Source organism: Antrostomus carolinensis, unplaced genomic scaffold (assembly GCF_000700745.2).
Source record: "Antrostomus carolinensis isolate BGI_N321 unplaced genomic scaffold, ASM70074v2 scaffold7543, whole genome shotgun sequence".
NCBI lineage: Eukaryota > Metazoa > Chordata > Aves > Caprimulgiformes > Caprimulgidae > Antrostomus > Antrostomus carolinensis.
Genome location: NW_010303077.1, coordinates 33211 through 57974, shown reverse-complemented (window position 1 = coordinate 57974; position 24764 = coordinate 33211). Strand labels below are relative to the sequence as shown.

General features: G+C 33.7%; 1 protein-coding gene across 1 annotated transcript in view; it reads right to left on the bottom strand.

The window, feature by feature from the left end:
- Positions 1-24764, bottom strand: part of FSTL5 (follistatin like 5) — a gene marked incomplete at its 5' end in the record, with an annotated part of 59828 nt that overhangs the window by 3597 nt on the left and 31467 nt on the right. The window contains one exon of the mRNA XM_010163970.2: positions 23022-23146. Within this exon, the coding sequence (XP_010162272.2) occupies positions 23022-23146 (125 nt within the window). The remainder of the gene's footprint in view (positions 1-23021; positions 23147-24764) is intronic.

The window sequence follows — 24764 nt, the reverse complement described above, 5'->3', positions numbered from 1 at the left end:
CCTATGGCTTTAATCCTATGGCTTAGATTTAGCACATACAGGTTGCAGGTTAGAAAACAGAGAAGGAATGTGGAGAAACATGGACATACTGCTGTGCACTTAGGCCTGCTCCTCTTCAATACAATTTTTAAAATTTCTGTTCTTAGAAGAAATGTACTTAAACTACAATTAAGCTTATTAATATCTGTGTTAAAAGAAAAATCTACTATGAATTAGTGATGTAATTTGCATAAATTAAAAAAAAATTATGCTAATGAACCCTTCTCAATTCTCATTATTTTAATGAGTTAAAGGTATGTGAAGGCAAGGGAAAACATCTAATTTGAGTTCAATGTGATGGCAAGTACTAAATATATCAAATACTTTATTTTCAGCTATTACAGTATTATTTCATTTATTTTAATATAAGTACACAGTGCAAATATTTTTTGCTTTAATTACTTTCAATCTCAATTTCAATAGCAAACACAAAGAAATTTTTTTTGTTGTTGTTTTGAGTTTGGTAAGCTGACTTTAGGTTTGAAAACATTGTTTTTCTCTAGCAGTATACCAATACAAAGTAACGGGGGAAGATAGGAAATCTTATTTAAAAAAGAAAGAAAAAGGCTCTCACAAAGCTGTTTTTAACCTATGTAGGTACTTAAAACACAGACTTATATCCAAGTGACATTTTCAGATACAAATAAACATACGCAAAAGCAATTATATAATTCTGAAAATCCCATCTGACACCATTTATATGATAAAATATGTAAAAACTTTTGAAAGTTTGACCTATTGTTTTCAGCAACTGTATTAAATATAGTTTAAATTGTTTTCTGTAATAAATCAGTCATTTAACATTCAAACATATTCGATAAATTTTATTGAATATGTATGCCCATCATATTTCATGATACCTGTATTTAACTCAGGAAAAAGTCTTAAAATTTCACTGTATGTTTTGAGTTGCACTCTAGTTGCTAACCCAATTGAGAGAAAACACAAAAAACTTATTTTAAAAAGTAATGAATTTTTAATAATTTTCTACCATAATACAAATTTAAGAATCTAAACAAATATATTTTACACTGGACAAACCCTTTAACAATTGTATCACATATCACCTTGACAAGCAAAAAGAAAAAATCTTTGTGCTGCTTAGAAATCTATTTATTTTAAAGATCATTCCAGCTGATAAAAATGACCTTTTCTTTCTGAAGCAAAACAAGAATAGCAACAATTATCTAAATCAGTAACTCTTACTTGCTGATTTCAATCACGATTAAAATAAAGCATCTAAATCAGTTTGATTCAAAGAAATCTATCTTACTTATAAGTACTTGATTAAGCAGTGTTAATGATCAATTTATGTGATACTTTTGCATTCAAATTGATTTCAAGAGGAATACCTAAATTATTAATCTGTGCTTCTCAAATATTTTTCCCAGCATAATGTGTTTTTGAACCACAGGTACACTAAGCTTATGTTAACTTTAGTTGCATAAAACCCTTGATTACCAAAACAGTAAATATATTCTCTAAAGTTAAAGTAAATATAAGGTCTTACATACCTTCCCCAAGTGTTACATCAGTTGAAGGTGTGGGAAGACTCACCCTTGACAACCAGCTTTCCCCATGGAGGAGGATGCTACTATTGGTTTGTCCCTCAGCTTCTCATTACCTCGTGGTACCTTCTGCCAGTTGAATCCCCTAAATTCTGCCAGCTGAGAGGTTTGCATAAACATTCCCCAGTGCATGCCATTAAGATGAATTTAGTTATTGTCAAATCATTTAAATGCTTTAAATAGTGTCTGTTGAGTAATCTGGTTGGTATAAATGAAATAGTTTAGGAGCCAGATCAGAATGTGGGTAAGCACTTTCCCAGTAGCACAGGTAGGCTTAAAAAAAAAAAGGATGTTTGTCTACAACAAGGGAGTCCATATCTTTAGGGTTAATCACAGCCTTATCCTAGAGTGAATCAGCAAACATATTTCAAAACATAAACCAGATGATAACATATCAAGACTCAAGCATTTAAACCACAACTTTCCAAAGCATTCTAGTTTCTTGTGCAGCTTTCTCTCTCTCTTTGTAACATTTAGTTCCCAATCCAAAAGCCACAGGTAAAAAGCTTACAGGATCTTGGATAGATTGTTCTTGCAATTTAAATAGTGGCTTCACATTTGGTAATTGAGGCTACTTGAAAACTAAAGAAACTGGCTTCAAGATTGCAACAACCTTATCTGATGCTGTATGCGTTGCACTTAGGAGTTCTAATGTTCTTTGCTCTGAAGTTATTAAGATACTTGATCTTATAATCTCTTGCTGCAGTAGCTAATCATTTATATTCTGATAATCAGCTATACCTGAATACCCATTACAATGTATCTTACTTTTAAAGTATGCAAGGGGCAGTTTAATACATTATTTTTCTATGATCATTCATTTTCATGTTCTTAAATGTTCTCAACTTTGTACATTTAAAATGACTTACATCTATCCATGCTATTTATTGTGTTCTGCTTATTTCTGAATTTGAAAACACAGCTTTGTGACATATGCCCTCCGTTCCTTCCTTTAAGCAGCAATTTCTTTAGCCATGGAAATATATCATTCTACTTCCTTGTAACGTTAACATGCTAAGGACTTTTTTGCTTTACAATGTTTTATAGTTCAAACTTTAAAAACCCACTACTTTCGACACAGATGTAATGTTAGCCTAGAAGGTAAAGTTTTTGGAGATGAGTACACTAAAAGATCAGCTATGTGAGCATAACAATGTATTGAACTTTAGCGGTTTTTACATACTGATTTCAAAGCACTTTACAAATGCTACAGCAAGCGGAGAAAGAAGCTGAATGACTTGCCTAAGGCTAGATAATGATCTGTTAGCAAATTCTGGGTGAAAATATAGGTTATTTAAGGCCTAACACAGTTTCTAACTGATCATGCTACGGGCTGCCATTGCAACTGAGGTCCTAAAAAGACAGATGGGAGAAAGTACAGAGAACTAAAATACATAATTTTGGACAAGAATATAGGAAATCCCTTTGTCAAAATAATATTTGTGAATATGAACATTAGACAGAAATTTGAAGCTGAGTGGAAGAGAAAGGTCTGTTCATGTGCCTGTGAGGTCTGTGTGACTGATTCTTAGTCTATGAGAATTGCTAGGCAGGGGTGTAAGCATGGAAAAAGGAGTGAAAGTTCTGGAGGGAAAATACAGAAAGGAAAAGGGGAAGAGAAGAAAAACGATAATGAAAGCTAAGGATTCCATGTCTGGTACAGTTAAAAAACAACAAAGAATGATAAATTATACTTGTGTTACCTAAAGATGAGGAAGTATTTTCCAAGCCACTAGCAGTTGAGGAAGATAATAAACAGGGGGTTTTTTTATAGGAACATATATCTGTCAGGTTAGATAATTTGTTCCTGATACTTTTGAAAAAGTTGAGTAGCTCTTAACATTTTAATAAATCTCAGAATAACAGGAAAATTTGAAAAGTCTAGAAGATTGTTGAAATATTCATGAGAGAAAGACAGGTATCCCAGCTAAGCTGAATAGCTTGATGCATATCCCAGGGAAATAATAAAATAGATTATGTGAGAACCAACTATAGAAGAACATGAAGATAATGCAGTCAACACAATTTATGGAAAAATGAACTTTGTCAGATAAACCTAATTTAATTTTTTTCTAAGAAAAACTTGCTGATGGTAACTGAGTATTAGGAGGGCATAACTATCTTGGAATGAAAACTGATACCTGAAGGAAAAATTATTTATCTGCAATAAAAAGCAGTTGTCAATGCAGAATGATCGTTTTGCAGCGAACTTTTCTTGGTACCAAGCCTGATAATTCACAAAATTTTCACAGGTTATTAGCATGTACATAAAGGTCCATGACACTGAGATTGTAAATAATGACAAAAAAGTATATCAGTCAGCTGCTCATTTAAGTAAAATGTGTTAAAGCATAGCCAAGTGTAAAGTCAAGCAACTTTACATGTGAATGAGGAATGCAGGGCATGCATATAGAACAATATCCTGAAAAGCAGTGACTGTGAAGGGATTTAAGGAACAAAGCAGACATGCAGATCAATATGAAGAGTCAACAAAAACAAACAAACAAACAACAAAAAAATTCCCTTGTATTTTTATATATACAGAGAATATACAGAGAGAGGTGAATAAGAATAATGCAACAGTCTCCTATCTGTCTTCTCCACTGAGGAGACCAAATTAAGAATGCTTTATGTTGTTTTATTTCTGACTTTCTAAAAAGGAATATTAAAAAAATTAGGGGCAAGGAAAAATCTAAAAATTATTTGAGGGATGGAGACAATGATTTTAAGCAAGTGTCTGAAGGAGTCCTATATATTTAATTTACAAAAAATATAACTGAGACTTATTTACAACATATATATATATACACACCTGAAGGGAGAGAACATCCTGTTTAGTAATGTCTTTAATTTCACAAAGGAATGATAATAATGATTGCAGACTGAAACCAGACAAATTTGAATTAGAAATAGGTTATTTTTTCTAAGAATAAGGATGATAAACCATGGCAACAAACTACCACAGAGGTGATGAATTTTCTCTGGTGGGAATCTCCAGAAGATTCCCAAAAAAGGGCTATGCCCTTTTTTGAAGACTTGGTCAAACTCAGTAAATACAGATTTAGAAATAGCAGATTCATAATGTGAACATCTGGATGATTATTTGAAGTATTTAAAATCTATGGTATATACAGGAAGTCAGACAAGATGTTCTCATGGTCTCTTCTAGCCTGTAAATATAAGGAACACCATTTTTTTGGCTTTGTTCATACAATCAAAATTGCAAAGTACAGTAGATTTTAATCTACGAAGTCATCTGATGCTGAGATTTTAAGAAGCAGCCAAGTGTTTCAAATCTCATTAAATATGAGATTAAATACGAGCACCTTAGCTCACACACATACACACACAAAAGTAATATGCAGAGGAATCTGTCTTTCTGCAGGCCTGAGGTTTAGATGCTACTTTTACATCCACTGTGTAGAAAAAAGTTGTTTTTTAAAAATTAATCTTATCTTTGTGTGTCACACAAAGGAATCTACATATCAAGTCAGATTCACGCTCTACCAAAACTACTTCTCTCTTGCATCAGAGTATAAAATTCCTCAGAGTATGGGAAATCTTTCAACAAGTGGGTTTGGAATAACTTGCTCACAGGAACTTGCCCATCATTGAGAAGTAACTTATGCCATGAAGCACGAATGTTAAATTCCTCTCTTGTATCACATTATTTTTAACAAAATTTTTATCACCTTAAGTTCCACTGTTTGTGACAGGTATAAGGGGTAAAAACAAATTTTCTTTTAATATAAATCCTCACATGGTATACAACAGATGACTTTCACTTATGAAAAAACATGCAAGTGCAGAGTAGGTTGCCACAACAGGATTTAGCTAGCTCCCTTTCATTGTCCAAAAATAATTATTCAATCATTGTCTTTTAAGGTGGTGTGCTACTTTCAAACCATATCTAATCCTCCTGTTACTGCAAAAAAACAGTTCATTACGTTTTTGAAAAAGTAATGTTGGTTTTATACAAAATTCCTCTCAAGTTCTTTATCATGTCTGTTCAGCCTAAATAGCTTTTACTATTGCATAATACAATGGGAATATTTTGCTTTTGAAGAATGAACAAGAACTCCTTTTCCTCTTAAATATATCACTATTCTTATATATCTGTCACGTCGTTGTTCTTTCTATCTACACCAAAAATGCTTTGAATGCAATTAAACTCTTTTAAAATGTGTACAGCTTTCTGCTCTCTTTTCTGTGGGTTTGTTCCATAACAAGAAGCTATATTTCAATAAATTAATTGAAAAATGTATTGTAGAAATAAAATCTGTAGGATGTGTTATGTAAATGAACCTGAAAAACATCTATGTGCATAACTCCACATCTTTATCCCAGTAGTACCTAAGTAAAATTCTTCCTATTTTCTAGTATTGGAGAAAGGCTTAATGAGAAACTTATTCCCAGTGCCAGAAGGTTGGTAATTACTGCCTGAACTTCAGCAGTGCTACAGTCTAACATCCTTTTCCATATCTGAAAAGGGTTGATATTGTTTTCAAATCCAAATACATAGCCATTACAGAAGGATACTGTATATTGTCGAGCTTTCTCTGAAAACAGTTGATATAGCCATAGGGCAAACATCTTGCGAGTTGTCGTATTTCATGGTTAACATAGAATCATAGAATCATAGAATAGATTGGGTTGGAAAAGACCTCCAAGATCATCAAGTCCAACCCCTGATCCAACTCCAATTACTATATCATGGCACTAAGGGCCACGTCCAATCTCTTTTTAAAAACCTCCAGGGATGGTGAATCCACCACCTCTCTGGGCAGGCCGTTCCAGTGCCTGATTACCCTCTCTGTAAAGAATATAACGGCACTTAAAACTGCCAACAATTCTCCTACCATTTTGCTACAACTGTGTATAGGTATGTAGCAAAAGATCCTTAAGCATCTAATAATTTCCCTGTCTCCGGACTCTTTTTCTTTCATAAAAATCCTACAGGACAGAGGGAAGTATAAGAGGAGGGGAAAAAAATCACACTGACGCACTGCTGAGACTGCATGAAATAGGACTCTTGCATACCTGCAGTTTACTTACTCTCAATGTGCAGTTTTAATGGAGGTGTGTATTATTTGATATAAAAAGTGCATGTGTTACATGACATAAATATGCATACGTGTTTATATGTATACATAGCAGGCATAATATCTCAATCTGCAGTTGAAATATGGGGAGAATACTATGCACCTGGGCATCCCTCCTTTGACTGTTTTTTCTTCTAATATCAAAAGTGGATGAGTAAAAATAATTTTTGCATCCCATATTCTGGGCTTCAGTCCTAATGCTCCAAATGTTTTCATTGCTTCTCTCTGCACAGTCTTGTATCTTTCACATTTCAATGTGAGGAGCCCACTACTGCTTTTTCAGGTCAAATGGTAGGATCATTGAAAGTGATGACCTTTCCTTGTCCTCTCAAGGCATAAGCATGGTCTCTCCCCTTATGATTGAAGATAAACATTGTCACGATACAGTTGATGAATTGGATAGTTGAATGCTCGTATTTCAGTATTATATATTATTTAGAATTATGGTGCTAGATCTCAAGACACACAGTTGAATTTTGGATTGTTCTGATAAAGATTGCAAGTAGTACAGTGAAAATTAAAAAAAAATATGTACTTTACACCAAGAACACATGCAAAATGAGCCAGTGTAATTTTAGGTACTGTATTTTTTATAATCTGGTCTTTTAAATCACTTTATTAAAAACTGATACATGAACCAGGAAATGAAAAATGACAAAAACAATACATGGCTTAACTCTGTCTCTTCCAGAGTACCTAAAAATATCAATCTGTTGATATTTACATCCCTACTGCTTTGACAAAAACAAGAAAAAAACATATTTCTGCAGTCCTAATCAAACACAGCTGTTTCCTTCCTCTACAATCATATCAGTAGGCAATTTATGAATTTTCAGCCTCACCACATCTCCTTACTACAAAAATCATTCTCTATAAGTAGTATTCCTTTCCTGTAGACACCTACATTTCTATGCATAACTATGCATATCTGCATATGAGTTAAAAATCTAAGTTGCTATTTTTGCCAGTAGAGATCTAGTCTATACAGTCAACAAAGTCTAGAGAATTTTTTCTCTCTAGAGCCCTGCAAGGGGTGAGAAAAATTGCCTTCTAGACTCCACTATCTGTATAGACCAGGTTTCCATTAGCTATAGCAGAAGACAGACAGCTTACACCCATGGATACACTCTACTTTTACGCCTAAACCTAGGTGCCTACAATCTGAACCTCACACTCCTCATAAGCATCCTATCAGAAATAAATTATAATATCCAAAAACAGACTTACAAAAAGTTTCACAGATTTGTAAAATCAAAATTTGAATGACTAACATCATATCAGGATGTGAGTAAGACCTACACTTATGCTTGAAATGAAATTATTGATTTTCCCAAGCCATTATAATAAGTTCAGGTATCACATAACTGTAGAGGTGATTAAAGTTGCTCTTTGTGGTCAGAAATTAGAACGACTGCTTAGAGGAGCAGCTAGCACTGCTACAAGTGCCTGAATAGAGAGAAGAATGTTGTATAAGTCTCCATGAAAAACAGAGGTAAAAGCAGAGAAGATGTCACTCCCAGAATTTTCAGGGATCTCTGAAGATGGTTTTCACAGGTCTCAAAGGGCAGCTTTAACAGAAAATCATGAATTCACTTTGCTTTCCACAAAAAGTGCATTTTTCCAACCATAACAATCAGCTTTGATATTTTCTTAAGGCTGGAGAGTTATCAAAAAGACAAATAAAAGCTCTGTAGAGTCTGCTTTTCATTTTTATCTTCTTAGGGTTTTTCAGAGCTTTAAGAATTGCATGCAGATCTTATAAATGAATGTTCCAAAAGCAACTTTGTTTATCACTATATCTTAGTGAACTACATTTTCATGTCACTATAACAGCATTTGTCATAGTCTGTTAGAACTAACACCATAGCCTACTGCAAAATATCAAAATAGAATCACCTCATACAACTCTTAATAGTCGTCATTTAGATATTTTCCAATAAATACTAAATACAAATGGAATGTGGCTAGCAACCATACCATATCCACCAATTTTTAAAGTTTAGGAAGTTTCCTGTTTTTAAAAGATTAATTTTATAAGTATTTCTGTTTGTGCAGAAAGGAATGGTGAAAGCTGTGCAAGGGAATGGTACACCTATGCTACACAATTTTTCACATTCTAGAGCATGGGTCCTGAGTGAAAAAATTCAAGCCTACTGAGGCACTATTACTTTAATTAACTATAACACAGATAGGCTCAACTTGTCTTACCTTTATTTATTGCCTTTATAATACTGTGAGATTTGTATAATGTTATTGTGCAAAATATACTAAAGCAAAGATCACAAGAGAAAAAAGAAGTAATGAAAAAGAACTGAAACTTAGGCAGCCCTGTATGAACAAAGCTTATTTTAATTTGCTGCATTTGAAAACCTTCAGTTCATCACATAATAATACTGCATCTCCAGTAGTTATTCAGACTGAAGGATAATACTGAGACCTGTAGCGATAAAATTAGTGAAGATGCAATCTTATTTTGATGAGAAGTTCTAGTCAAGTAAAGCATGAATTAATAATGGACCAGATATTCCATACAAAGTTCCAAAGTCATGTGAAATCTGACACTGCATCTTTGAAACTGTTTTTACAAGGTATCATTTTTTTCCACTCTTCAGATAGAGCAAGTTAGTTTGCATCTCCTATACACAAAGAATAACCGAGCAAGATGATAGTGTGGGGCTGCCAATAAGCAGTAAACTTGCAACCTAGCTTCCTCTATGTTATTTTCTTCCTTTAGACAAGCCATATATATTGCTTACTAGTGCAACTGCATTCATTATAAAAGTGGAAATATCTACGCACTGGTTAAAAAGATGAAAAAATAAAAGTTTAAGAAATTTTTTCCTAGAAATGAGCATAAATTTCATTATACTTAAAAAAAAATAATGTATTAACGTAAAACTGTATTTATTGTTGTGTTCAGAAAGATCGACAATAGAAGATGATGATGTAAAAACTGATGCCCTCTTTCCTTTTTTTTTTTTTTTCTGTACCTACATCCAGAGATTACCCTCATGAAGTTAATAGACATATTTTAAAGAGATATCTGAGATCAAACACTTAAGGAAAACTATGTTCTCAAAACAGAAAGCAAGTATAAGACAAGAGAACTAGATGACCTACAATCAAAATTATCTGTGCAAGAAGCAAACAGCAGTACTGCTGTACAAAAGAGGAGTTTTTTAACCTGTATAACTTAACTCAAGAAAATAATAATAAACCTTATCTACTTTATCCTGAGTGAATAACATTTGTGTTTAAAGCCACTCAACATCACAGAATCACAGAAAGGTAGGGATTGGAAGGGACCTCAAAAGATCGTCTAGCAGGATCACCTAGAGTAGGTCACACAAGACTGCATCCAGGCAGGTTTTGAATGTCTCCAGAGAAGGAGACTCCATAACCTCCCTGGGCAGCACGTTCCAGTGTCCTGTCATTCTCAACAGTGAAACAGTTTTTCCTTATGTTTACATGGAACCTCCTATACTCCATCTTGCACCAACTGCCCCTTGTCCTACCTCTGGACACCACTGAGAAGAGCCTGGCTCCATCCTCCTCACATTTTCCCTTTATATATTTATAAACATTAATGAGGTCACCTCTCAGTCTCCTCTTCTCCAAAGTAAAGAGACCCAGCTCCCTCAGTCTTTCCTCATAAGGGAGATGCTCCACTCCCTTCATCATCTTCGTGGCTCTGCGCTGGACTCTCTCAAGCAGTTCCCTGTCCTTCTTGAACTGTGGGGCCCAGAACTGGACACAATATTCCAGATGTGGCCTCACCAGGGCAGAGTAGAGGGGGAGGAGAACCTCTCTCGACCTACTAACCACACTCCTTCTAATACACTCCAGGATGCCATGGACCTTCCTGGCCACAAGGGCACAGTGCTGGCTCATGGTCATCCTGCTGTCCACCAGGACCCCCAGGTCCATTTCCCCTACGCTGCTCTCCAACAGGTCTGTCCCCAACCTATACTGGTACATGAGGTACATTCTATACATTAGGGACCATTTTTACAAAATTTATGCAAAAAAATCAACCCAGAAAGATAAAGGCATATTACTACAAAGTTTGATTAAATCTGCTGACCAGAAGTTTTCTGGGACTCAAAGTAAATGTCATTAGCGGCTCATGAACAGTCTGTTAGAGGGTCAGGGTAGACCCTGATCCTATAAAAAGCTTTTAATCTGGCAACATGGGAATGTATTGTCATTTAAAGAAAAATCTAAAATACAAGTGTGTTATATACCAAACTTTTTTTCTGATTAAATGAAGTTATCCACAGTACCTCCAGAGAAGGAAATACTAACAATTAAGGAAAGGAAAAGGGAAAATTGGAAAGGGAAAAACTATTTTCTCAGCTATATAGCTCAATTGCCTTCACTGGTCCTTTGAGATTACATCACCAGCACAACAGAAAAAATATGCACTTTTCCCTCTAACTAAGGATTTTCTAATTACTTAACGTACAACACTGTAACCATTATTTCCTCTATTAAAATTACTCTTTACTTTATACCCATACACAGATGATTCTAATAAAGACTGTTTACACTAATTTATTTTACTTCAGCGGCCTTGCATTCATATGATTTAAGTCATCATGCAATTAATTTTCCTTACTTCAGTAATTTTAAAATACACCACATCTTTTTTATTGTCATTTCCTGTTATATTTACAGCAGTATATTGCACAAATAAAATATTTACACCTAGATAAAAAACACACTTAATTTTGGAAGTGTTTCGTATTTAAAAAACTGCTAGCATTCCAAGGGCATACTAGTCTTCCCCTTCAGACTTACAAAATTATTGTTGCCTAAAATACTTTATTTCTGGCAGATTTCTGAGGCAAGACCTTTCTTTAATTTCAGCAGTTCAGAAATGGTTGTTTGATGATAACAAAAGGCTAAGTGGATTTGGCCCAGTAGCTATTCCTCATCAGCAAAAATGATGCCTTTCTTTTGGGTACTATAACAGCCTTTGACCTTTGAAGTTTGTTTTCTTAATTTTGTTCTTCATGTTCTTTACAACACTAAGAATAGTTGCTTCATATTTTTGTTTTGTATCAGAAAAGACTTTTTTTTTTCTTCTTTGATATTTGTGTATTACAGTATTAACCAAAAAGCATCTTTCTATCCGAGGACATATTTACGTCTTGGAGAACAACGTGATAATCCTCTATTTTTGTGTTTATGTGTGTGAACATATATATTCACACACACATCTGTAAAAGATTTTTGTCCTCTTCACCAATTTTATTTATTTACTTGTTGCAATAAATGTAAATGAAATATTTAAAAATGCCTCTTAACAAAGACAGAAATAACATTTGCATCAGTAATGTGTGACTGTGATAATGTACGTGGGAAATATTAAAAGAGTAGTCCTAAGAAATAGGAGTGAGGAAAAAATTGGTTAAAAAAATATCAAAAAACACAGAACAAAAGGTTGTGGGATCACTCATGACAAATTAGTGTTTTTAGTGTAAAACTAGATCATTACTATCAGTTCTGTTAGATGAATGAAAAGGTCAGTTCTAATGAAGAATGGAATTTGATGATAGGTCTCATTTTCTAAAAGTATCGACTATCTTGTTATACTGTTGATGAAAAAATGTTCTGGGTTTTGAAAACTTCAGGTTTCTGAGTTCTTACAGCCTTGCACATTAACTATCTCATTTCTACCGTCCTAATTAGAAGAAAAAAATGTCTATACAATAACAGGAGTTCTCTGAAAATTATGTTATGTGGGAGGAAAGAGGAAAATTAATGTATAGATATAATTTGCTTTTAATTGAAAAGTAACACTGTTTTTATTTTTAATTGTGGATGCCGATTTACGAATACCCTTTTAGAATGAAAAATGGATGCCAGTAGAGATCAGAAGTCATATACTCTTCACAAGTTTACGTGATAATATTGTTACAAAGTAATATAAGTCTTCATAGATTAATTCAGAAAGGAACTTAATATTCAACTATAAGATGCATGAAACCATCATTTATAGATCCATGGGAGTGGATTCTTTTAGTAACGATAAGATTCCTGATTAGATCTTAGAACGTACTGAAATAGAAGAGGGATGGATGCAGCAAAGGCTGGGGCAGGGGAGGAGGGGGGGAGGTGGAAATCCCACAAAAAGCACAAAACAGCTACTGAACATCACCTTAAGATCAGAATAAAAGGGAAGTGATCTTTATAGTAAGTATTCCAAGATTTCAGAGATTGATATTCACAGATTTGTTGTGGAAGCACTGAAGATCTTTAAACTTTTTTCTATTGCTTTGTACATATCTCAGAAGTGAACATGTTTCCTCTTTCCATTCTCCATGAGAGAATTCAGTGTAGAGAGAATTAGGTTGTGGCTGAGACCCCACAGTCAGTGATGGCTAAACATATTAAAGTGATTCTGACTATTATTTAAAAAAATAAGAATATCAAGAACTTCAACATAGCCATGCAAGACAGAAAGGAAGAAATACCATTTCTACAACAGCTCGAAGGAATCCTGACAAGTGCTATGTTCTTAGATCTCCTCAAATTAAGCTTTTTGCTCAGAGCTTGAATTTGAATAGAAAAATGTCAGTTCCTACCAGTAAGTGACAATCAGGAATTAATGCTATTAAATACATAATTTTTGAGCATTAGTAAGCTTTCAGTAATGCACAATAATGGAAGCATAGTTTCTGAGTTTATCCTACATCATATTCAATAAGATTAGGTCTAGACTAAAAAATGGCACCACAAATTTAATGCTGTTGGTCCAAAGTGAATGACATTGTAAAAACCATCAACAAAATCCCAATTCTTGTTATAATAGTTTTCACTCAGGGAGAAAAATCACAAGTGATACAATCTTTCAAATACTTATTGTGGGAGAGACTCTGTGCAAGTTGTCTTCTGTAACTCAGCTGGATAAATTATGTAAGTGCCTACAAAAGAAAGCTAAAAATTTGTTAACTAAAGTCTAATACTGATAACAAAAATAGTATACTACCTGAAATAATTTTAAAATTATATTATTGTCTTTTTTTTTCCTTTTCTTTCATTTATTTTATTACTATTTCAGCTTAAGATTTTACTTGCAGAGCATTTAAGTCATATCTCACTAGAGATCCAAAGAAGGAAACAGATTGTCATCCCAAATTCAGATTGAAGAATACAAAATGACCCATGTGTAAAGAACAACCAGGAAAATTTCCCCATAGCTGGCCAGATAGTTCTTCAGTCACTTTTTTAGACCTTGCTGGAAGAGCTGACTTGTTTTAACATGTCGCACATAGCTCAGGACTTCTGACTCACATTTAGTGTACCTTTGCACTGGGAAGGGATAAATCCTGAATTTTCAGGGTACTAGTGATGCAGGAGTCTATGAATTGTCTTGAGAGCTCCCTCGTAGAACACTCGTAACATGTGCATATGCAAAACACTCTTTAATCATTCCAAATTGATGTCCAATAATTACAGTGTTCACGAGAAAATAATCCAAGAATTTTTAGGACAAAGGAAACCATCTTAATTTCTAGATTTTTAGAATCCAGGAATATATGAAACTATTTGTGTTGTATCATAAATGAACTTATTTTCAGCAAAATTATATTTGTAGTGTTGGCAGCAAATGTATTTTTCTTTCTTGTACCTTGTAGGGAAGCAGAGCTAGCAATTTAATAATAAAAAAACCCCTTCATTTTCAAAGCAATAAAAGTCAAAGAAAGGGCTGGCTACACAGACACAGTGAACAAAAGACATTCCTAAAGATTGTTCTAAATGTCAGGACAAGGTAGGACAGGATTAAGAAGACCTGGCACTCCAGAAAATGTGGTAACATCAAGGTGGGCAGATGTCATATGGAATGCACAGCCAAATTTATATATGCCAAATGAAACAGTCAGCACTAGTAGAAAATGAATAATGAGGTAGAGATAAGTACTACAAAGGTGATAAATTACATACGTCAAAGCAGTCTCAAAAGATCTTTTTCTTCATTTAAAAAATGAAGTTCACATACTGTTATAGCTGGGGATATGTGAATATTCAAAAGAACAAATACTGAACTTTACCACAATAGCTTGCTCTCTCTCTCTCTTTTTTTTTTTACTAGTGACTCAAAGCAAGAAAATATTAGACTGAACCAAAAAGATTTTTGTATGTAAAAAATATGAAAAAAAATAAAAATTGGCACATAAAAGCACCAGAGATGACATTTGTATTGAAAATGTAAGGTTATAATGGGGAAAAAAACTCAGTTCCATCATGGCAAGTTGCTGTGTTCTTATTTGTAGATAATATGGAGGGTGGGGTTGGTGGTGGTGGGTCTGTTAAGATGCATGTTTGGATATTTTATCAACAAGAAAATGTTTCATGCTGACAGCTGGGAGCCCATGGGAGGAATACAGACAAAATGGTCTATCCATGTAGATTCACAAGTTTCCTTAAAGTCTTTGAATCATGTGATCACACAAGCATCTCAGCTTTACTAAAAATTAAAAGACAGGTTTGTAATATCAAATAGGAAAGCTTAAATGTAATGAATAAAAATCTATTCTAAATGCTTAAAAATAGAAACATGAAAATTCAAATTTCTGAACAAATTTTTACTATTCCAAAGTCATAGATACAAAACACAGCACAATTCTGGCTGCTACCAAGAAAATTAACTCAATTCAAGCTAGACTTTATTATTTAAATAATTGTGCTCTGGTACTATATTTTGCAAATATACAGAAAAATGGTTAATTACATAATTTTAAGATTGCCTCAAAGCTAATAAATGAATCTTTATAATTTTGTTTATTTGGAAAACCAATGAGTACCTAAGGCAGCACTAAGATAACTGCTAATCACTGGATACAATAAATTATGTGCCACAATTGCAGGGATTAGTTTCTTCTCATAGTTGATTAGATTTTTATATATTTCATTGTGTCATGTATTTTGACATACTGATACATGCTGCATTTTTAAAAGCAGATAGGTACTAGGACATGGATACAACAGTTATTTATTTATAATGGCTGGTTTGGCCACTTCGGATGGACATCGTATTACCCCAAAGGTAAATATTCCTCTAATGACTTCTGCACATGAAAAGGGAAAAAAAAAAACTTAAGAGTGTGAAAAACATTTACAGTTTATCAAAACTCCCCTTCGCTTTAGTAGAGCTGACTAGACTGACTTAAGCCCGGTTCTGTACATTTCCTGAGCTAATAGGGAAAGGCAAGGAGAACTTTCCTTTACTGATGCTATAGTTTTACAGTGCTATAAAGGCTGGCTGTAATCCATGTTTTAGGTTACATTTGAAGGGAATTTTCACTTCTAAGTAGCCACACTGAAGTGGAAACATTTTATTGATATAATCATTTTTTTCTGTTGATAGCTGACATTTTTAGTTTGAAAGCTTTCTGAAGTTTTACTTGAGCCATCTAAGATGAAAAGATTTGGAGCATGAGCTGAATAAACTGGACAAGCAGCATTTGTATTGTATTGTCAAATGACATGGGAAAAGGCATGCAGGACAGTGATTCCAGAAAAAAGACAGTTTTCAAGTCTGATTTCTTATATGTATATGCGTGTGTGTTTGTGCATACATACTTATATATTGCAAAGTTAGAAAAACTCGCAGATTTCAGTGCATTACAAAAATATATTTATTTTAGCTATATTTAAATGTAAATTTAATTATTAATTACATCTCACTGATCTGAAAATGAATTTTAAAATTTAAAATATTTTCTCCATTAATTCAGAATGACCTGGACTGAAAAATGACGTAAACACCTCAGAACACCAGGTCTTTGCCAGGTTACGATGACAGCAAATCTTAACTTTATTTGTGGAGTGCTGGCATCTACTTCATTTCTGTAGGTGCTTTTCCACAGACACAGTTGGGAATCCTTACTGCCTAGCACATCTTAAAGCCTGCAAACACAGGTCCTTTTGAGTTAGAACATAAGAGTGGAGCTGAAGCAGGATACAGATGAAGACTAAGAAAGAGTGCATGCCAAATCTTGTATGTTCATAAAGGACTGAGAGTTTCCTAGTTTGAAGATATGTAGTGGCTACATTCATGGACTCCTAGCTTTTTGGGTGGACACATGTGAACAGAGGAGGAACAAAGTGGAGAATATAGGTTTGATACACTAAAAAGTACCTGCACATTTTCTAAAGAGGCACTTATTTCAACAGTAGTTGCTGTTGCCAATGGTGGTGATTGAAAAAATTAAGTTTCAGAGCATTTAAACTGTCTGAACTGAATTCAATCTCTCAATCTTCATACTTCATATTCTCTCTGGAACAAAAATGCCATAAGAATCACTATTTAAAGCAAAAAAGATGCAGAAACAGACTTCTTACTGTCCCCCCTCCATCTTTCAAAGAAGTTTCTATGAGATTCTATTTCAAATGCAACACATTTATGGACCAGAAGAGTTCTCCTTTTGCAGGGCAAATACACCAAAAGAATGACTATGAGGTTTCCATTTAGCATTACTCTCACAAAGACACAGTTTACAGAGTGAGGGACTGCAGAGTGAATCCCTAACCCAGACAGACCTCCTTTGTGTGCTGTGCTACCATGTAGGATTCATTGATAGATTCCACAGTCATTATTAGAAATGGCAGTTAACTTTCTAGATCTTCTCTGCTGCCCTGGTACTACTGAGCTTCTTTCTCCAGTTCCTCAAGCTTTAAAGTTTTACCCCTATAGCACTATATATGTTTATAGCTTGATGATTAAAAATGGTTTCAAACTTCCCACTCTCTTGATGTGTCTTGATAATTGAATTTGTAAAATATTAAATTGCCCCTTATCTTTGAGCTAAATCACAGTCTGTGTGAAAATTCAACCCCCAAATTAATTCTACCGCTTTTGTTGATGTTTTGTCTACAGCTGACTCAGCATATACCACTTTCATTGACTTGCAAACCACTGAACAGAAAGTTCTTCCTGATTATCTAGAATTTTTGAAGCAAAATATTTTCTGTTTGCTTATTTGCATAGAAATATTGAAAATACTCTCACAGTCCCTCAGCTACTTCACACCTCTATAGGGGCTTAAATTCTGGAATGAAGTGTGAATTTACTGAATCACCACTCCAAATGGGATTCATTAAGAAGGTTCACACAAATGCATTGGCAGCATATTCCAATTACCTCTTAAAGAAAAGCTTAGGTTTTGGACTGTTTTGTGCAAATGAGAAAGTATAATTTTAGAAAGACTACTTCCCCTATTACCACACATAACAGAGAAATGAAAGAGAGAAAAACTCAAACTGAGAATATTTTAACTCTATTCAGATCCTAAGCCATTTTACCACTGAGCTGATTGCTGATTTTTCCACTTGTTAGGTCAGGTAAGTATATGACATTTAAAATACTTACTAAAAGATTAAAACATCTAAAAAGTTTGAGTTACTCCATTACACTGAGTTCATTTAATATTGCTGTTGAAACATTTTACAGCAGTGTAATGATAGACCTTAATTTATTCCAACTAACTTTTGTTCACTTCGATTTATGAACATTGGAGCTGAAATAATCAGCCCTTTTGCTCCTTAGGCTTCCAAGAATATATTTTCATAAGTATTGTACAAGTTATATTTTTTCAGCCATCACACATACTAATTGCAAATGTCTATTTTTACGATAAGGAATGGTACTAGTAGACAATTAAGGACAAGATCATTGGTGGCTCTGAATTGCTTTGGCACAAAAAATAGTTCACTGAATAAAATTTTATTCTCAGTAAATATACAAAGCCAAATATTGAAAATATATATACACAATTCTTAAAAGGTACAGCTACAAAAGGAATAAGCTTTGTATGCATTTGCCTCAGCAATGACTGAAAAAACCTCCTTGTTATTTGTAACATTTATTACAGATTAATAAATCTCATGCTGTCTACTTTTGTGGCCCCAGTGTCTGACAAACTTTCAACATAACTGGGAGGAAGGGGAGATTTTTTTTTTTTTCAAGCTGTGTGCATGAAAAATATGGGCATGACTGTGTGCATGAAAAACAATGCTTTACATTAATTCATTTTCTTGGTATAATTCAACATACACTGGCAGTGAGTGCATGTCAGAGGTAAAACAAAGTTGATGATGACAGCAGGATGGGCTTTTTTTCAAGATATGCAAGATAAACACATAATTTCATCCCTTTGAAAGCTTCAGACTTCCAACAGCAAGCCTGGGTACACTTTAAGTGTTTTTTTCTATTAGTAATTATTTCTCTTTTGTGCCATAGCCTCTTTTTCATTGCTGATTGACTAAGATTTTTTGTGCATTGCACTACAACTAGCTGGCACAGGAAACTCATGACAAGCCATTGGAAACTGACTCTAAACTTGCATTTTAAGTGTTTTGTGAGAAAAAGAAGAAATTTTATTTCCATCATGAAGGAATGGTCAAAGACATGAGGCAATTCCTCCTTTATAGTCAGCACCACATAGAAATTCTAGAATTAAGTTACCCATATTTTGAGAGCCTTATGGGGTGTGAACCTGATCAATCTGCAGCTGAGGCTTTCTATACAAACAGAGATTTGCTACCTGGAAACATCAGTGGGGTGCTCTACACATTATTTGGGAGGTAATTAGTACATTTTCACTAAAACTAATACATATTGTCTTTTTTTTTCTTTTTTTTTTTTTTTTCAATGCATATATTTATAAATGATTAGCAGTCGCAAGAGGATTACAGCCAAAACAGTGCTTGATTTCTAATGGTGTTTGATTGCATGAAACTGTTACTCCTTCATCTCAGCAGTGGAAGGAAATAGTTTGACTGGAACATAGAAGAGATGAAGACACCTTCCCACACCCTAAAACTAACTGATGGTACTGAACCTACTATATTTCTCTTCCCAAAAATAAAAAGTTTATTTTCTTGTCCTCTTCTGCATACATATCAACTATTCACCAGTTATAAAAGAGTGTTTAAAAATAACAGAATTGGTCTATTCTTCCTCTACTTACTCATTCTTTTGGCTCATGCTTACTTAGCTTTCTTAGCTGCTGTTTTGGTGGTGCATCATGGTTGTTCAGAGGATGAATGTTATGCTTACTTCTTATCTAACCAAAAAGTTATTCGCCCTGACTCCTGCTGTACAACCAAACACTGCTTGAGTCTGTGCTAGGAAAAGTCTGGGAAAACATTTTTTTTTCCTTGGGATCAATTATTATTTACCTCAGAGCAAAATTTTTAGTACCTCTTAAAATGTCTGAACTGGAGAAAATGCATCCTAAATTATCTGCTGCTGAAGACAGCATTAAAATGTGTGGAATTTTCTTTTTTTAATAATGGGCAACGCACTTCCATTTTCATATATAAAAATAACCCACCTAGGTAAAGCAAATATATAGTTCCATCATTTCTTAAATAAAATTAATTTGCAATAATTTAAAAATAAATATATATGCATTATTACTAATTAAAATTTTATATATCATTAAAGAGAAAAAATTAATGATCCACCATAGCTTTAAATTATGCACCTTTACTTCTGCTCCTACATGTCACCAATATTTCTCTTCTACTAATATGCAGTAGATGGTAATACACTGTAGGTGGTAGTAGATGATTTGTGTTAACTGTGTTATAAAACTTAATTCATACTTTTAAGTGGTATGGGGTTTTTTGCTTAGAAATGGCTTTATTCAGACAGAACATTTGGTTCCGGATGCTAATTTGGTAAGCCGTGCACACTCTGTCTTCTGTTCCATCATAGTTTACGGGTGACAAATACACCTAGCTACAGAAAGCTTTCATTTTTCTGTAAGGAGCTGGTGTTGCATGGTAAAAGGGAACTGACTTCTAACAAAGAGTACATAGGGCCCTTGAGCAGTTAACTATACCAGCTAACTCAGTCAGTGGCATTATTTCCCTTTTTCCTATCTTTTATTTTCTACAAAAGGCATTCAGAATTAGGTAGCATTTTAGAAAAATAAGATTCTCTGCATTTCAAGTAAGCCAATGAGTAGAGAAAAAACAGTTTATTGCTGTTGAACTGACTTTGTTGGTTAAAAGCCCCAAACCTATGGTTTTAGCATTGGACAAACTACCATAGGCTTTTTGTCAGGCTTCAGAAATTTTCTTTTCATCTTTATGTGGCATGTAAATGTGTGTTATTTATATGAAAACACTTGTCCAATTTTATTCTTTCACTGGTTAACTGAATTTCATACTACTTTTTTTATTTCTGTGGGTTTTCTTTTGTTGTTTAATTCTCCTTTCTCCTAAGTTGTATATAGACAAATGAAATGACTCATCAGCTGAAGATAGCTGTGACTCACCACACAAAGCAGAAAGTTCCTACTTGACCTATTTAGGCAAAATATCAACTTAAAACTGGTTTAGACAAGATGAGTTCCTCACTAGCTTTGGACTAGGCCCATTTTTCTTTTCCCAGTCCTTGTATGATCTTTGTCCTTATCCATCTTTTTCTTTTCCTATTTATGTGAAAATTAATGTATCTAAATGTCAATTCTGTTGGGGTAGTACCTCTAGTACTTGGTAGATTATGAAGCAGGAACTTTTGTTCTCTCAAGGCATACCTGTTCCAAATGTAGCAGAATTATTTAATGTTTTTCCAAGGCTAAAATTACTTCAGGGACACACTGTGCTTTTATCTACTCAATTCAAGAAATGTGGTAGTAATGGTACCTAGAGTCAATTTACTACTCAGCTATATTAATTTACACATTCCTTTTTAAAATGCATATGGCTGATTGTTAATTTACTTGTTAGTTAAGAGTTTTGTAGAAAATTTTAAAAAATCTTTCATCAACAATCTCTTTAGGAGAAGCCAAGTGTTTTTTTGACACAGAAGACTAGATTAATCACAGACACATAGAGAGTAAATTCTGGAATCAATTGTAAAATCATCCTAAATTGCATGTGTCTACATTTAAAAGACTACCACTCACTACAATCAAAAATTATAACTTTTTAAATGGAGATGCGTATTTTCATACAAGATTTGAGATTTTAGCTAAAAGTGAATGATGATATCTCATAACTGCAGGATAGTTAAGATCATCCTAATGAAAGCATTTCTATAGAAACTTGAACTTGGAAGAGCAGAATAAACAATTGAGTTAATTATTTGCAGAGGTGTTTTGAGTTGAAATAGGTCTGTGTAACCTTGCGAAGAACCTAACAGTCCTAAACATACAAAGTGCTAATACATATCAATGCAATATTCAGATGTACAAATCCTAGATTGCAGGATCTTTCAATCCCTACAGGTAGACGTTACAGAAATACAGAAAGAAAATGCTATTTCATCTTCTTAAGAATGTATTTTGAGGAAGAAAAAAAGATTTTCATTTAAGAGGCCTTGGGGAGATCCTGAGAAGATTTCTCCTTCATGCCTGTATTAAGTGTTGCCCTCTTTTTCTCACACTCTTTTTCTCCATCCCCCTATATCTTTTAAAGTCCAGCTGGTCACTTTGTTCCATTCTTCCATACTTAAGAGTATTTCTCTCACAGCCAGAATTTGTCTGTTCTTTGGGCAAACACAAAGACAATTCTACATTGACTGAGAGAAATAACTGCGGTCCCAAGAATTTACAGTGTTTTCTGGCATGGATTACAATATGAACCATTTTAACATGATATACTCAGCACCCATTAAATACGACAAATTTTGTTAATGCATCTAAAAAGAGTTTACGTTACATGCTCAGTCACGGTTTGTTTTAAAAATGAAGGGTCTGATGAAAAACCAGGTAGGAAAAACTGAATAAACAGGAGAAGCCAGTTCATAAAAAACTAAGTTATGTTGTATCACAATTCCTTTCAAAAATCCAAAAGTGTTTTTTTCTGGTCCATTAATCAAGAGAATAACTCTAATATCACATACATGTAATGCAATATGGCAAATACTATATACAGCTACTGCTCTGAGCAGTGGTAGAAATTAGTAAGTATTTTTTTCTAACTAAAATTTATGCTGAGGAATTAAAAATTAAAATTAAAATTTATGCTTAAGGAATTATCTGAATATTGCACTTATCAATTCCTCAGGAAAACCCCAGATGATATTACATCTCAATTTTAGTATGTAGAGCAGTAGAGCCTTTGAACATTTGGTGAGATAAGGAAGAAGAACTCTAACTAATGTGTTTATTCTAATATCTAGCTTGTTTTCAATAAAACTCACATTTAGTTTGTTTATGAAGAAGAGCCTTGCAAAGCAGTATTGAAGTAGGTTATGTGGTCTCAGATTTTTAAGGTTTTTAAATTATGTTTTCTTTAGAGACAATGTTATCGCTCATCTGAAATTTAATTATAATTCAATAAAACTTACCTTATATGGGTAATTATGAGGGTGGTAGCCGGAATGAAAAAGTCATCTACTTTGTCAAATTGCTTTCCCACTGGTTGAGTATGAATTGTGTGATGAGAAACACTCCCACTGGCTTGTGTTATCACCTATATAAAGTGACATCATTATAAACAATTTAAATACTCTTCCAAAATTTAATCTTTATGCAAATAAATTAATACAGTATTGCCTCTATATTCCATCTGTTGTATTAACCATCAGTCACCAAGAAAAAGAACACAAATGACAATAAAACTGATCAGCATTGCAAAATGTTGTTACATACCTGACCACTTAATCTTCATATTTAATATTTTTCTCTTTTTTTTTTTGGCATCCCTGAGTCCATACTAGCAGTTCTTAGTGCAAAGTAAGTTTTTTGTTTACCTTTTTTTTTTTTTACACTAGATCCTAGAGTGAGATTAAATTTTGTAAACACTTCAGCCAGATTGAAAAGATAAGATGTTATCAACTGATCTACAGGAAGCTTTGGCTATGAATACCCCCAATTCTTGTCAATCATGTGGTAATTCAACATAGCACAGACATATTTCAGAAGAGCAAGTTCATTTGATTTTACACATTCTTTAAGTTGTTATGAAGCAATTTGCCCCAAATGCCAAATCTTGGACTTTCTCTGAGGTAAATATTTATGGACTAATAAAAGACAATTCCATACAATAGCCACTACGATATTCACATACACTAACTTAAAAGAGGATTAAAAAAAAGAAAATATTTTATTATCTACACTGTAAGGAAAAATGAGAGTGAAGACAATCAGTCGCTTTAAAACATGGTAAGCCTGACTCAATTATCAGTCATTTTCCAGGGAGAAGTGACAGCTTAACTCCCACAGATTACCTTATTAAGAGTCTGTAGGTGCTAAACAGGTGTTTCAAAATGTTAATAATTTTTCTGCTTAAGTCCTGTGTTTGAATTTATCTTGTTTTTTATCTTATATATATATGTATCTTAAAAATGCACAAGTATTTAATGAACTTGTAAAGAAAAGGAATAAAAGCTGAAATAGAAAGTGATTTTGAAATTACAACATAAAGATGACTGATCACCATATTCTCAGAGGACTATTTTAAATAAGGAACAGAAAATAGCAAAAAAAGTAAGAATGCCAAGTACAGCTTCTTGAAATGTTTCTTTAGTGACTGTCCCTAGGCTTGCCACTGCTCGGAGGCACAGGAAAAGTAAAGAGCTTTAATATTTTACATCTGAAAAAAGCAATAAGTAAATATGGCACTTGTCACCTCCAGATCTTCATTTTAATTTTAGTGAAATAGGAATATGCCTAAAATCCAGTTTATCCTCTAATTAGGAAAAAAACCCATCAGTTTGCCTCAAAAGACTGGCAGTTACAAAACATGCTGCTGCTTTCAGCTGTATTCCTTACCCTTCTTATCAATTCAGCATCGTCACTTTTGAGTAAGGGTGCTGAAAATCTTGTCACCTCCAGATCTTCATTTTAATTTTAGTGAAATAGGAATATGCCTAAAATCCAGTTTATCCTCTAATTAGGAAAAAAACCCATCAGTTTGCCTCAAAAGACTGGCAGTTACAAAACATGCTGCTGCTTTCAGCTGTATTCCTTACCCTTCTTATCAATTCAGCATCGTCACTTTTGAGTAAGGGTGCTGAAAATAAACTCTTTTAGCAAAGTCAGTTGTCTGAATTGTTTTCTGGTTACCTGAAATCATTTTACTTTCCCTA